Consider the following 16,778-nt stretch of genomic DNA (forward strand, 5'->3'; position numbering starts at 1 on the left):
TTAGGGCCATTAATTTATCTTTGTCTAATACATTGTGTAACAACAGCTACACCCAGTGGCCAGACAAGAGTAGTGAGGTTTTGTAGCTATAATTATAGAGTAAAAGGTAAATTTGGAAATAAGTATTTTTCAATTTATTTAAGGTTTTAGGGTAAGGGTTAGCTTTCATTACAAATTACGTTTTAAGGGAACACTCAAGAATTTTGGGGGGGGAACAAAACGCCTTAGCTCATAAGCTTGAAACGAGTATCCCCATTAATTCAGTTTTTATAAGTAGCTAAAATAAAACTCAAACCAGAGAGAGAACATACAGATACTTTATTGCTCACCTTTCACACAAAGCACACCTCCAGCCATTTTCTTTCACAGCTTGACAATGTTTACTTATACAAAAACCCAGCAAGAAGCTTCATGTAGATTTCAGTCAAGGAGAATGTCAAACATCAACTCTGCCAGGCTTTTGTTTTCTGCAGCAATAATAAAGGGCCTCCTGCACTAAGCAAAAATCTGTCCTCTTACTTGGTAGTGCATTTCTTCCATTACAAAAAAGTCTCCTGCCCAAAGCAAACTAACTTGTATTTGCTGAGCCAGTGGTATTAACTCGTGCATAAAACAAATTTCAGTTTGCGGTTTCTTCTAACAGATTTCAAGTAAAAATAAGGTTTAAGGAGGAACTTGTTTTGAATGGATGCAGGTCAGTTTGAATTGCTATACTATATAAATGCCTACATGTACTATAGGTTCACAACTTAGTTTGCTTTTATAATCTTTACGGATTTTGGCCGTGTTCAAGGTTTTCAGAGTTGAGCATATGGTACAGTATTCCACCGAAAGGATAAGGCTACTGAATGTGCTATCTGCAGAAGAGCTCATTTAATAGGAACGGACCTAAAAGTTCTATAATGAAGCAAATGTGGCATAATCTCTCTGAATAAAAAGCCAATCAGGGCAGAACTGTGCTTGGAAAATAGGCATTAGAATACTTTTAAGGAAAACACATATAAATGGATTGTTAATATGAGGAAGGTTTCCTAGTTGTAAATCTAAAAAAATCTAGGAGAATCCTCATTTTCAAAACTGCTTATTGAAAACTACTTATTCAAGTAATTTCTTCCCCAAAAAGTATGCATGTTCTGACTGTGGAATTAGTCTACTGGTCAATTAAAGGCAATTTTAATTACCTTTTAGAAAAATCTTCATATAAAGGAGAGATGTTTCTCAGAGTTATGTAAGTCCTTAAAAAAAAAAAAACAACAACAACAACCCCAACAGAATTGAATGAAGACCTACGAATACTTATGCCAAGCAGGAATCTGCCTGCCACCTGTGGTCTCACATTAATTCAAAACTGATGCTGGACTCAGGATTCTGAAACTAAGTTTCTATTACTTGAGCTCTAGCAAAATGTAAGGTTCTGTAGCCTCAACTAGTGTAATGTCTTCCCTGTCCAAATCCAGAATGATTATACTGATAACCTCCATGCTGGAAGTGCTGTTCAAATTGTCCCCCTTGGTGATAATTCTGGCTCCCCCTTCCTCCCCAACCTCCTCCCTGGCCTCCACGTCCACCTCGGCCTCCTCGACCACCTCTCCCTCCACGACCACTGCCTCGATCATTATGGTGCCCACCATCTTGGTACCTATTGTCCTGCTGGTATCCACCACCCTGGTATCCACTTCCTGTATAAGTAGATGTTTGAAAACCACCATAACCACCACCTTGATAGCTACCACTGTGGCCACCACCATGATAGCCACCTGGCTGGAAACCCGAATCTCGATAACCACCATCTTGGTAGCCACCTCCTCCTCCACTCCCTCCATCCGTCCAGCCTCCTTGATGTTTATTTCCTCTTCCTCCCCCTCGGCTACCATGGTCGTAGCCACCACGTCCACCTCTCCCTCCTCCTTGTTCATGACCTCCTCGTCCTCCATATGAGGAATGTTCATAACCACCTCTCCCTCCTCCTCGGCCTCCTGCTTGCTGCTGGGGACCATCCTGCCTTTTCTGCCACGGTGGCATCTCTGGAGGTGGAGGTTCAATTTCATTGGGTCTACCTCCTCTGTCAGGCACCCTGCCCATCAACACCTGTGGGATAAGAAAGATATTTTAAACTACTGTATTTTATAAATAGAAATAAGTGTATGTGAAAGAAAATTAAAGATATTTTAATCACCTTATTGATGGCACAGGCAGTCTTTTCTCTTATAGAGCCACTGCTTGTCCTTAAAATCTTCGACAAGTCTTGTCTGGCAGCCAAAAGGTGGGCAACAGAAATAGTACTTTTAGGAGATAAGACTGAGCGTTTCGGCTGGTAAACCTTTGCTAATTTTTCTGTCTGACTCTGTTGAAACAAAGTGTCCAGAGACAAAAGTCAGTTTTCAAAATGACATAGAAACACTGATATTAAGTAAGTTAAAGACTGCTGATAATAGTTACTAGGCTTAAGACAGGAAGAAAAAAGGTTATACTCACCATTGCTTCTACCTGGTTCCACCTTAAGATACAGTTGTCGGGCTTGCTGATACAGCAAGGAATGATGCTGGGAGATGGGTAGGAGGGGGACACACAGGGTAGAGGGGCTTCCCTTTAGGACTGTGGGGCCAAAAGGTAAAAAACGTTCCCCCTGCCATTGGTCTCAGATCAAACATACTCATTTTATCAATTTAAATATAAGGATGTAAACCTATTTCAATAATTTTGCCTTTGAATTTTCCCATCTTTGCTTACAGTGAGATAAAAAGTGTTAGCTATGGTTAATTTGTACTAATTAGGTTAACAGGGTACATATATTCCAAAGTGGTCCCTCCCGTGTAATACTTTCCTCTATTGTAAGTAATAAGGAAAAAAGGTCTACTTTTAACCATTTAGTAAGAGTTAATGATTAAGACTGTCAAGCTCCCGAGAGACAAACCAATGGGAATCTGGGACACCTGGGCATGCCACTTAAATGTGTGCGAAACACAAGACCATCAAAGATAAATGAGCAAAGAACAAAGAAATTTCACACATGAGAAAATAAAGTTTGAACAAATTTAAGAAATGTTTTCCAGATAGGAATCAATAAATGTAAATTAACCTGAACTGTGAGAAATAATAATCTCCTATCGAATCTTGGAAACAACAGCTACAATACACAGTAAAATAAGCACAAAGACAAAAAATATTTGGTAAGTCTGTCAGTTATATGCAGGTACTCAAAAATATTGATTAAATTATGTAAAAAAGGATGTAAAAAGGTATGCTTATTATGGTTGCACAAACAAAGGAACATAATACTAAAAATGAAAATAGCTATTGTGTTTAAGACAATGCGACGATCCATAACTTATTTGGAAAAATTTTAATAATTAAAAGGATAAAGAGATTGTTATTTCACAGTGTCTGGAGGAAAGTTTCCTGAACAGGTCATGTATTTCTTTCTCATAGTTACTTGTTGTACCTACAGTAAGTGCTCAATGTTTGTTGAATGGAAACAAACACCTTTGAGAAGAGAGCTTAGTGTTTTAAATAAAACTGATTTAAAATGCAATTTCAAACTGATGTAAGTATATAAATGTCATTATATGAAACAAGTTCATTTTGTGCATACAAAGGTATTTCTAGAAAGTGATTTAAAACCAAGTTTCAAAATGAGATTATCAGTATATAAATTCCACTAGATGAAACAAATAATTTATAATTTGTATAGTTCTTCCTTATCTTCTCTAATATATTTATATAGTTTATAAAATCATTGTATATTACAGTTCAAAAGGATCTTAAATATCACCTAGATTAAACACAGCATTTTAAAGATGTCAGAAATGGGGAGAGAAATGGAAGTTCACACATAGTGGGTCAGGAGGCCAGCGATACAATCCAGTAAAGGCAGGGCCAAAACCAGAACCACTATGTGTTAATGCCTCAGTCGGTGTGGGACACCGTCAGTAGGTCAGTAGTTTTCTAGCTAAGAGGTGCAGGTTCCTGTTGAAGTATATCAACCATGCTGAGAGTGAAATGACTATTTCTATCAAAGATAATGTTTTTTGAGGGGATCCCAGGGTGGCTCAGTGGTTTAGCACCTGCCTTCTGCCCAGGGCATGATCCTGGAGTCCCGGATGGAGTCCTGCATCAGGCTCCCAGCATGGAGCCTGCTTCTCCCTCTGTTTGTGTCTCTGCTTCTCTCTCTCAGTGTCTCTCATGAATAAATAAGTCTTAAAAAAAAAAAGGTAATTGTTGTTCCTATCAGAGATTAACTTAAAAAAGGACTGGCATTTCCTACAGGATAGCCAGAGGAGAGAGTGATTTGCTCCCAGTGTTGCTACTGATTAGCTGTGAGATCTCAGACAAAGCCTCCCATTTACAGGGTCTCTGGGGTTGTTTTTTTTTTTTTTTCCAGTTGCAAAATGAGGGGAGTTAAGACAGATCTCTAGGGACAACTGGCTAAGTCGGTTAAGTGTCTGCCTTTGGCTCACGTCATGGGATCAGAGACCCATGTTGGGCTCCCTGCTCAGCAAGGAATCTGCTTCTCCCTCTCCCTGCCACTCCTGCTCACTCTCTCTCAAATAAATAAAATCTTAAAAAACAAAAAACTGGTATCTAACATCCCTTTCCAATGCTGAAATAGTGTAATTCAATAAATACCTTCCCCAACAATTTAGCAGCCAAATAGGGCTGTGCTAAAGTTTAAAGATTTTAGGTGAAAATAACATTATTAGAAAGATAACTGGAGAACTACAAAAAAACTTTTTGGAGTCAATTAACTAAAATTAAGGGAACATGTAATACACATCTGGACCACGCTCTCCATAGTTCAAGGATGAATTCCATTTTAGGGTCCTGAGGAGGTCAAATTAGTCATGTGTGCCAATTACTTCCCCATCACCAATCATACAGTAGATATTTAATAAACATCTGTTTAATGACCAAGATCTTTACCTGAAGTCTTACCAGGTTTTCCGATTTTCTATAAATACTTAGTAATATTTGGTCTTGCTAAATCCAGTATTTTTCATTTTAAGTAGCAAATGAAATTGTTAGCTTAAAGTACAGTGAGTAATTTAAAAATGTATTATTTTAGTGATATTTAGTATTTTAGTGATTTTCAAATACTTTCTCTGTTTCTCTTATAAATGAGTACTTCCAGTAAGGTCTAAACATGTTTGTTTGTTTGTTTAAGATTTTATTTATTTATTCATGAAAGGCACAGAGAAAGAGAGAAGCAAAGACACAAGCAGAGGGAGAAGCAGGCTCCACACAGGGAGCTCAACGTGGGACTCGATCCCGGGTCTCTGGGATCAGGCCCTGGGCTGAAGGCAGGTGTTAAACCACTGAACCACCCAGGGTTGCCCTAAAACATGTTTTTTTTTTTTAAATTTTTATTTATTTATGATAGTCACACAGTGAGAGAGAGAGAGAGGCAGAGACATAGGCAGAGGGAGAAGCAGGTTCCATGCACCGGGAGCCTGACGTGGGACTCGATCCCGGGTCTCCAGGATCGCTCCCTGGGCCAAAGGCAAGCGCCAAACCGCTGTGCCACCCAGGGATCCCTAAAATATGGTTTTGTTCAAGATATTAAAAAGCTGAAAAGAAAGTGTTTTCATTATTGCTGAAAGAAAAAAACTGGTACTTAGCAACTCACTAAAGAAAAATTCTGATGTGTGTCTCTTAGACATTTCTCTTGTAGTTTCCACTGTATCTAAACTGTGCTAGGAATGTTTAAGGATCATGACTATAAATATTCTGCTCTTTTAAAATATTTAATAGGTACCTTAGCTCTGTCAGACCAGCCAAAAGACTGGACAGTGACATCCAAACGTTTTATTAGCAGCTTTCTCCGAACTTCATATTCATTGGCTATGGCTTGGTTAATTGCTTCTATTTTTTCCTAAAAAGGAAATTTAAAAGATCAGTTAGAATTTAAATGTGCTTGACCACCCCCTTGTTCCAGATGGGCAGAGGCTGTGTCTGTTTCATTCGTAACTAATTCCTCAACACTTGGTACCAAATTACTTAATATAATATATAATATAAAAGTTACAATAACTTTTTAAGTTGATGAAATGATAGGCTAAATAACGTCTCAAAACATAATAAAGATTAAGTAGAGAATTCTCACTTGGCCTTCCCATTAATTCTCTGTGTAAAGTTTAGTCCAATGACTTTTTTGGCTTGAAGGCAACCCATTTGGCAATTAGAAACATACTGAACTTCAATTTCTTTTTACCAGCTATGTGATATATTTATAAATTATGAGATAAGTATTTCTAATCTTAGACAAATACAATTATTCTGACTAAATCTTCAGATTCACAAAAATGACTCTAACAATGTCCACCTAGGAAACTACCTATTGGAAAATGTAACTTAAAAAGGACAAGCTCTAAGTGTCACTATCATGAGATAGGGAGATGGTTCTTTTTTTTTTTTTTTTTTTTTTTTTTTTATTTATTTATTTACGATAGTCATACAGAGAGAGAGAGAGAGAGGCAGAGACACAGGCAGAGGGAGAAGCAGGCTCCATGCACCGGGAGCCCGATGTGGGATTCGATCCCGGGTCTCCAGGATCGCGCCCTGGGCCAAAGGCAGGCGCCAAACCGCTGCGCCACCCAGGGATCCCGGGAGATGGTTCTTTACTAAGATTACCTAAGACGACTGCTACTCACCCAGTGAGCTGGTCCCATTGGCTTCTTCAATAACGGCTTTCCCACATGGTTAGGTGGAACTTTTGCTAATGTCTCCTTTAACTGACACAAACACATAAATGAATGAACAAACAAATCTAAAAGTACAACATATCCTCATCTTCCCAATTCCCATCATATCTTGCCATCAAAAGAAGATTCCTGACAGAGGCAAAGGTGGAGGATGTTTGAAAATGTACAGGACCCACACGATATAGACATTCACTTGTCCTACTCCTCACGTGCCTATGGAAGCATGATTCCTTCACTGTACCTAGAACAGTGCCTGGTAACAGCAGGCATTCAATGTGTATTTGCTGAATGGATGAATGAACACACAGAAAAATATGGACTATGGATACAGTGCTGCTCCCCTGTAGAGTTCAGCCAAAATTGTGCATCATGGCGTTCACCTACCCCACAATGCAAATGTACCAATTCTTAAGAGTCCAGCAGATATGCATATAGAGAATAATGCTGCTACAACAAATAACATTCTCTTATATTCATTAATTTATTAAAATTGCTTATTCCTAGTCAATTATATTTTAAAAACCTCTTAACAATTAATGTGTGGCATAAAAATAATTCTGAATTTTCACATACTAGAGTATGTTAGCAGTCAACTAACCTAGTTTGCCAATTGAAACATGTAAGATTCATAGTGACTGGATTAAAAACCAAAAACGTTTACAACCTTTTTTTGTCCAGTCAGTGGAAAGGAGGGTGGCAACATTTAATGATTAAAGACCTTAAAAATTAATTGTCTCAAAGTTCAAGGATAAAATTTTAAAAAGGACTTAAGTCTTCATTCTTTTTACATTATACCTAGCTTATTTCAGCTTATAAATCAAAGTGTAAAGTTTCCTTTTTGAAAAAGAAACATGCTAACAAATTAAAAAAAAAAAGTAAAATACTAATTTCTCTTTAAGGTAGATAGGATTTAAACCCAAAACTCATTTAGTAACAATTAATAATATGCACATTAGGTTCCCATTAAGAGAAATTAACTTGATTCATTTCAAACAAATGTAGAACTATGCCTTTAATACACTACAATCTGGTACTAAAGGTCTTACTTTTTTTTCAATCCCGCTGAAGAATTGGAACATAGTTATATTGGCTGGAGGTTTGGACATTCCTAGAGCAATACATATGCCTTTCAACTCTTGAAAGACCTCACTACCGCCTCCTTCTTGAGCTTTTTTTGGAGGAGCATTCACACAGAGCATTCTGGCAGCTTCTAGTTCTGAGATGAGGTATGCTGAAGTAAACAAAATAAGATTTCAAAATGAGATACAGCTACAGTTAATAGTCATAAGTCTGGAGTCACAACTCTATAGACCTAATGAATATGTAACTTTTAAAGCTGCAAGAATGGATAAAAACAAGAAAAGAAAACCATTTTTACCTGCAAATGACATAACATATAAACTGGTTCTGTAATTCAGGTTATTTAATCAGTATATGTTTAAAGGGCAATTTAAAAATAAGTGATTCTTCTTTGAAACTAAAGTATCAAGGTAGATCACATCTAAAAATATGGATTCTAATATCCCACTATTCAGGAACTCTAGAAAAGGGGTTGGCATCTGTTAACAAATTTACAAAAGGTAGCAAGTGGCCAATCTTCAGCAACAACTGGAACTGGTTGTTATTATTTTTTTACTTCTCACCACTGACGTGCACCAGTGATATAACTCTCTTGCTCTCCTACCTTCCAATACTTAGGTAGTTGTTCAGAACTGGCAGGAAACATTTTCAAGTGGTCAAAACTTAACTTACAAAAGGGGGAAGACACAAAACTCCCCAAAGCTCCTCTCTTGGCTTCCAGTAGCCTAATACCACCCTCTCTGGCTGTTTAGAGAAAACCCTCTTCCATCTATGTTCTTCTCAGTATTCCCTTCCCCCTACCTTCCCTCCCCCTACCTTTTTCTCTCACCACTCCCCAACTCCCTTGAAAAACTACATCAACAAAACTTTCTAATCTTTTCTTGGCAGAGTTCTTTTGTATCAATATTATCTCCTCCTGTGTTGATTTCAGCCAGGTATAATGAGGGCCGTAATGAAGGTATAAATATTCAATCTTATTCCTTCAACCTTCCCAAGGACATTTAAAGTTTTAGGAAAGATGATTAATAACCACATGGACCTCAGGATTTCAGGTTATATGACAAATTCAGATGCCTTCTGACAACATTAGAAAGATAGTTTTGGAAAAAAGACATTTTCTGGGCCCCTAAGTCCTATTAAAAGTTCGAAAGAATGACCAGCTTGAATATCTCATTTCCTACCCCCAAGGTGTAATGCTGGAACAATAAATACAGTTAAGTTTCTGGAAAGGTCATTCTACAGGACTTTGATAACATCTTAATGTGTTCTATACTACAAACCGTAGGAGTTAAAAGATCAAAAAAGTAAAGTTCCACTGTCATGAAAATAACCACCGTTTTTCTAAACAAGGTTTTACTGGAACACTCCCATGCTCATTTACAGAATCTCTATGGCTGGTACATGCTACCACAACAGAGGTTAAACACCTGTGACAAGGATATTACACCTTGCGAAGCTGAAAATATTTATAGTCTTACCCTTTAAAGTTTGCCAACCCCTGTTCTAGAAACTCATGATTTTATAAACTGGTTCTCTAAATGTGGGACATCATAATCTCAGGCACCCACAAAATTAGTTCACCAATATAATTACCATTAAAACACATTATCTGTTACTGATGTGTTCAAAGTACTAAGAAGGGCACTGGAGATCTAATACAAAACAAACAAAACAAATGATCTCTACTGACAATCTAGTTAGGAATAAGGAATATATGCATTAAAGGTGAATACTTCTTCATCTATTAGGAACTCCAATATCTGACTTTTTTTCTTACTTAAGGGAAATAATCTGACAACCAGACAGGCAAAACTTCTTAACTGGACACAGGAGAGTTTTTTAGCCACTCATTCAAAGACTACTCTATTTTACTAACAATTCTTAATGAGATTGGTTATTTTCCCCCTCAGAATACAACATATTAGAAGATTCAAATCAGTAAGGTGAAAGGTGCTGGAGAAAGAAGTAAAATTATAGCATCAAGAGATGATAACTGATACTTGGAAACATGAGAAATATTTATACAGAGCGAATAGAGAATGAGCACATAAATACTAGCATGACAAAATATAAACTGAGGGGAATATTTTATTTTATGTGTCTGTCTGTCTATCTATCTATCTATCTATCTATCTATCTATCTATCTATCTATCTATTTTAGACATAGAGAGAGAGAGGGAGGCAGAGACACAGGGAAGCAGACTCCATGCTGGGAGCCTGACATGGGACTCCATCCCGGGACTCCAGGATCGCGCCCTGGGCCAAAGGCAGGTGCTAAACCGCTGAGCCACCCAGCTATCCTGAGGGGAATATTTTAAAGGGGAAACAGCAGAAGCAAAGATAAAGAAGAATGAAGAGTGTATGAAATTCACACAATTTGAGGGATACTAAATGCATGCATAAGAACAACATGCAGCAATAAATCACTATTTAAAGCAGTATCTGACCTTATGTGCCTACCTTCCCTCCCCATAATCATTCAACAAAGGGGAAATTATGTAAGTGATCCTGGAATACCTCAGTGCTTGGGTATAATGGTAATGAATACATTCTTTAAAATACTGAACCTTCAAAATTGGAGCTGTCTCATTTTTCAGAAACCAGTATAGTTGTAAAGACAGTATTTAAAAAAAACCCTCCGAACTGTGTTTGTCCTAGTAAGAACTGTAATATTCAGTTAACCAAAGCTTAATCTAAATGTGTTTCTCAGACTGCTACAAAAATTGTGAGTTAAGACTACTGCCTGTTATTTACTGGAGAGTTCATTTAAGGCAATAAAATTTGTGAGTCTACTTACTGTTTTTCAGGGTGAAGAAAGAAATAGTAGTTAGTATACAAAAAACATGTCAGGAAAGGGTTTTGGTAACAATCTATTTCCCAGAATGATCAGTAAGCACAGGAACAATTCAAATACTATTTTGAACATTTTACACTGTAATTTGATATATTTACAAACCAAAACCCCTGAACAATTACCCAACTACAAAAAAAAAAAAAATCCACATTATAAAACATCTTAATTTTTTAAAAAACATCATTATTCCCACACTATCTTCCTAGTCTATTTTAAAATGTGCTTCCAGTGTAGAACACTAAGGTTTAATGATCACACACTTGAACATTCAGCATTACCTTTGGTCATATTAGGTGAAGCACAATAATACCAGCAAAGTTAAATGATAAAAGAGTAGTAATTATAAAACAACGCTGTTACCAGTGCATAGGCCTACCATTAGCTCTAAGTTGGAAATGTAATAGTTTCCTTTAAGTAGCATTCTGAATTAAATCGGTAATGACACAGTACTACAGCAGCCAGTTTATTAGTCAAATATAAATAAAAATATGAATAAAAAATAATAGCTACACTCTAGTAGCCATGAACTTACTGAGCAAAAGGAGGCAGTTCTTCTGAACGAGAAGGCGCTTGGTCACATCCCCAGATGTCAGTGATAGATATGGACAGTTCATCTCCCCTAGTAGCCCACTCACCTCAAGCTGGAATTCTTCGGCTTCACTCGGGCCTTTTAAGAATTAAAATAACCTTATTGAATAAAAATGATTATTTTTCCTATTAGCATAAAAGTTATATATAAATTGAAAGTTTTAATAGGATCTTCCTAGTACAAGTTACTTTGACTTCTAATTCACCCTTTCTCATACCACTATCAATTTTTTTAAGAAGTTTTCATTACATTATTCCCTTATTTGAGAATCTTTAATGGTTTCCTAATTTCTACTCCATCTAATCTAATCATCTGCCTTGAAAAATTTCTTTATTTTTTTTTTAAATTTATTTATTTATGATAGTCACAGAGAGAGAGGGGCAGAGACACAGGCAGAGGGAGAAGCAGGCTCCATGCACCAGGAGCCCGACGTGGGATTCGATCCCGGGTCTCCAGGATTGCGCCCTGGGCCAAAGGCAGGCGCCAAACCACTGCGCCACCCAGGGATCCCCCCTCCACAAATATTTTATTTGTACTAGGCCAATCTCTTCATTGTCCCAAGAACAGTGTTATTTCTACTTCTGTGCCTTCATTTAAGTTATCCCCTGTGATTGATATACTCTGTACTTTCCCTTCATCTATCAAATCCCACCTCTCCAAAGCCCAGTGGTCTTGCTCCTTGATAAAACCTTCCCCAAGTACTGATGCACTCCCTGACTTTCTCCCCCTGTGAACCACAAAGCCAAGCATTTAATGACTGTACTAATCTCCACTTGTTTCATTTGTGCCTAATATTCCCAGTGAGGTTAAATTTAAGTTAGCAAACATGACTTACAGTTCTGTATTTCCAAATATGTTAAATACAGAGTTCATCTGGTGAACCAAGGAGAAATAATAATGCTATTTCTTCCTTACTATTCTGATGTTTGTCTATCACATACAGGCAAAAATTAACAAACTCTGAAAGAGTCATTTGACCTGGGTCCATCTTCTCAACTGTAAAATGGGAAGGCTGTATTATCAATGTTTTGTAAACTGTTTTGTGAACTCAAATTCCACAGAAATTTAGAAACAGCTGGGGAAGAGGAAGAAAGACTTGTGCAAAAAGTAATCTTTCTTAACGTCAACTAAACAGGTACACTGCTACTTGTTTTGTATGTTGGCTTCTATGTTTTCATGTGAACAAAGGCGTTCCAGGATTTCATTTACTACAGGTGTTTTCACAAGTTCCTACAATTTCTGAAATGTCAGGTCAAGAGGCAGCATTTAGAGCACTGGGTCCCAAACCTGACTGCTTGGGATTGAATTCTGGCTGTATATCAGGTACTGGTTGTGTGACTTCAACTCACACATTTAACCTAGCTGTGCTTCCCTGCCTCAAGTTTTAAGTGAGTTAACACATGGAAAGTACTTATATCATTCAATTAATGTAAGCTGCTGCTACCCTTACTGTTACACTACAGTGTCCTTAGTAATTGGAACTGGTTGCAACTAACGTGTACATTAAATATACTGAACACGCAAGAAAGTGAGTTCTTTAAAACAGGATTCTGTGTGGAGGGAGAAAAAAGGGATTACGTGCTTAGTTCTCCATGAGGGAAAGTTAGTAAGAGAGCATTTTTCTTTGTCTCCTATTGTAGGTTTTACCTATGGTAGGAGGGAACCAGATGGTGGAGTGTTGGGTTCCAAGCTTTTGTCTCTTTTGCAGAGTCAACAAACTAGTGCTTATACAATAACAAAATTGGCAAATATAAAACCGATCTCAACACCATAAATCTGGTTGTGATGGATGTACTGATAACATTCCTAACTTCTTAAGAGTGTTCTCTTTCTCCCCATGTATAACAAAACTATAATGCATTTATATGCTATATGTACTTCTGAAATCTAAGAATATCCTAGTTGCCAGTTCTAGCCACTGATTTAAAAACTCAAGTCATGTTTCACAAAGACTGGGAAGTTCACATATGCTATACTTGTCTCCCATTTCTGAATCTCAATATTAAGATCTTTTCAACATCCACAGTGTTTTAGTAATTGCACAACTATATCCTGTGAGTATTGGGGTTTCTTTATAAACTTTTTTTTTACATTTACAAAGAACTTAAAACTTCAAGTTTAGTACTAATAATGTTAAACTGACAATACCCCAATTTTATTTTTATATTTTGCACCTAAAACTGAATGTTTACTTACTGTTAGTTGCTTGCACATTTTCCTCTAGTTTACAGAACACTCTTAATTCAGACACCAGCCAAGCACAGAGTTTGGTAAACTCGGGGGAACTGGCTCCAGCAGAGACTGCCTGAGAAAGAGCACCATCTTCCAACAATGGACCCTTGTAACTGGTGAGTAAAAAATTATACTTCAGAAGAATATAAAATCACACCTAATGTTTTATATAAACACTATATCTATGTATTATTTGCATGACGAAACAATTTCATAAGTTACGATGACCAATTTGCAAACTTGCAAATGTAAATAAAATTCATAGAAAATTAAATCTAAATTTTAAGTTTAATCTAATAAAATCTATTAGAAAAATAAGCTACAATGTAACTGCATTTCAACCCTTCAGAATATATATATAAATATTTAAGAAAATCATATATACTACTAAATTATGTCAACTCCTATACATTTGTTGAGAGCTCTTACTGTACAGATTTTCTTACTTTAACTGAAATGATTATTAAAACCACATTGACAAATGATAGTTGATTATACTATAGTTTACGATTTCAGACATAAAAGTTAAGTTACCTTTTCCAGAAATTTTTCCAGAAATAAATTAGGTTAGTTTTTTTAATGACTTACTTTAAAAGCAAAAACCCTCCTATTAATCATTTATTTCCTTTTCTATATTTAATGACAGTTAAGACTATTAAGACATACTAGTCCCAGAGAAATGTCTGGAATAATTTAAATGATTAATAATTGCTGGCAAGCTGATGTCTCGGTGAACTGTTGCATCCGAATCCTAATCCTTTGAAAGTGATTGAAGCATAATTTTAAAATATTATTAAATGTTCAAACATTCATAAAAGACAATATTAATACTGAGCCCCAACCTAGAATATAGCTAGAACTAAAGATTCTGTCATTTTCAAGGTAATATTAAAATACATATTCTCCAGAAGATTATTTTGTCTTTTGAGTGAGATATTCATAAGAAGTTATTAAAGATGAAACATTAAATAAACAAGATAATTTGATGTTTGGAAATATAGAGAGGTAAAAGAAATGACATTTAATTCTCTCAAAATGCACCTATGTTTATACACGGAATGGAATGTAAAAAAGTCTTATGCAAAAAGTCAGATTATATATAGTCTGGCACCTAGATTCAAAAGCACATGTTTTTAGACACTGCAATCAAGAGACGAGGCCTAGAAATCTCTCCTTGTGTTACACATTTAGAATTTGTTAGTTTATTCTACAAGTGGTTATTGAATTCCTACTGTCTGCCACACTGAAGATAAAAGATAAATCATTTAAATTCTCGTATTTCTCAGTGAATCCTTTAAAAGTACATGTCAGTTAATCAAGCTTGAATTTTAATGACTGAATGCCACCAAACTAAGTAGTTATGCTTAAAATTCATAGCAAAGTTTTCAGAAAATCTGATAGTCTACATTACAATCCATCCCCAATATTTACTTGATTAACCATTATTATAAGCAACAATTACTTTTCAGTACTCCAGAAAGATATAGTTAAAAGGGTAGAAGAACAATAATGGGAAGAAACAGCATCCATCACGAGTTGTTAGGCAAGTCTACCGCACCAGAACACCAGAACGACCACATGTAAGTAAGGCCCCCTCCTCTCATTCTACTTACTCCTTCCATGCTAACCCTACGTGTCATTTCTTTTAGGAAGCTTTTAGGACTTGATGTCCTTTCCAACCAAGGGGGCCTTACTTAGTTCTCCTCACAGCATATTCTCACAGTGTGAACTTCTCTTCCACCTCACTTTGCGCCCATAAATAATCAGCCTAACACTGCCATAGCTCAAGTGTTCCTAAAAAAAAAAAAAAAAACTGACTGAAAAATGGATTTATATGTGGGCGAGCAATTTAGTCCGAGATGTCCACCAAAGAGACCATTTTACTGAATGTGACTTTCATCTATCTCCTTATCGAAGAAGCGAGTCCCCTAAAGTCTGGAATATTCATGAAAATCCAAAGCAAGTTCCAATGAAAAGAACAAGGGTCGTTCAATTTGACAAAAGAGAGGATCACCACCACCACTTCTTTTCCCCAAAATTTCCATCGTCAGGGCAGCCAAGTTACTTAAACGGACAGACTCTGAGAACCTCACGGTGTCCCTTCCTGAAGAAAAGCTGCCCTAAGGTTTCCATGTCACGGAAAAACCTTCGGGAAAGGTTTTGATAAAGGACCTGCTACTTTATAAATACAGCTAGCTAAATCTAGGTGTTTTTTTTTTTTTTTTGGACACCATCCACCTGTAGACAAAATATTTAATCCCACAGTTTGTTTCTGGAACCGCACTTGGCCCGACAGGTTCTGAATTCTCAAGTTTTAATAGAGTCCACTAACCTCAGTGACCCAGTGAGGTAAGAAGCCCCATTCCCAGCTTCTGGGTACTAAATCACGGTTGGGTGATCGTCAAAAGAGACGAAACGCACGGCACACATGTAAGCACTTGGTGGTGGAAGATGACTGATGGTGGCTCAAGGGGGAGCGTGTCACTGTCGGGGGCAACAGCCAGGGAGTGGTCCCCACGAAGTAGTGACAGGTTAGGTGCACAAGCGAGCCTGGCTAGCGGTACGGATGCAGGCATGTGGCTTGGGGAAGCCGGAGTGCAGGCAGGGATGACTGGGCAAAGGAGAGGCTGGTTGGTTGGTTGGTTTTTCCAGAGAAATGGGGTGGGGTAGAAATAGGTGCTCAAGAGAGGAGCAGGAAGTTTGGAGGACAAGTAGGAAAAAAAAAAAAAAAAAAAAAGAGAGTCCACTCTGGCAACCTCTAGAGTGCGGGGGGTAGGGCAAGTGGATGGGGAGCAAGAAGACAAGCTCGGGGGGGGGGGGGGCGAGAACCCAGAGCCCAGACAATGACACGCACGACTGACAAACGCTGCGGGTAACTGGGCTGCAGGGAGCAGAGGGCAGGCCTCGGGTCGTCGCGCTAGGAGGGCCCCGACCCGACCGGGCTGACAGTGGACGTGGCACCGGGGTCCCCGAGCCCCCGGGCGCGGCGTGCAGAGGCAGGTGTCCCCGACTGGGGCGCAGGAGGTGTTCCCGGGGGGCCGGCAGTGTGCGGTTCAGGAGACCCGCACCCTGGCAGTCTTACCCTAGATCTTCCAACGACTCCAAGATGTCAGTCTCCATGAGGTCACACTCCATGCTACTGTGGTATTCAAATTTCCGAGTCGTCAGGCTCCCCTCTTCGCCGGCAACGCGTACACTCGCGCATGCGCCGCCTCCCCGGAACTTCCAAGTCGACAGCTGGCGCCTCAGCCGCCGCACTGCGCATGTCCCGAGCGTGCGCAGGGAACTCGGTCCCGCCTGCCGCCCCACCCCGGCCGGCTAGAG

General features: G+C 38.1%; 1 protein-coding gene across 1 annotated transcript; it reads right to left on the bottom strand.

The window, feature by feature from the left end:
- Window positions 1-299: 299 nt before the first annotated feature.
- On the bottom strand, window positions 300-16,677 carry FAM98A (family with sequence similarity 98 member A). Its single transcript, XM_055327546.1, has 8 exons — window positions 16,537-16,677; window positions 13,419-13,567; window positions 11,166-11,300; window positions 7,745-7,929; window positions 6,648-6,728; window positions 5,753-5,869; window positions 2,177-2,344; window positions 300-2,088 (listed from the first exon to the last, which is right to left on the bottom strand). The coding sequence occupies exons 1-8, from the start codon at window positions 16,587-16,589 to the stop codon at window positions 1,423-1,425; spliced, it is 1,554 nt and encodes a 517-aa protein (XP_055183521.1). The 5' UTR covers window positions 16,590-16,677; the 3' UTR covers window positions 300-1,422.
- Between the last annotated feature and the right edge of the window lie 101 nt (window positions 16,678-16,778).

This window comes from Nyctereutes procyonoides, unplaced genomic scaffold (assembly GCF_905146905.1).
Source record: "Nyctereutes procyonoides isolate TBG_1078 unplaced genomic scaffold, NYPRO_anot_genome, whole genome shotgun sequence".
NCBI classification, from domain to species: domain Eukaryota; kingdom Metazoa; phylum Chordata; class Mammalia; order Carnivora; family Canidae; genus Nyctereutes; species Nyctereutes procyonoides.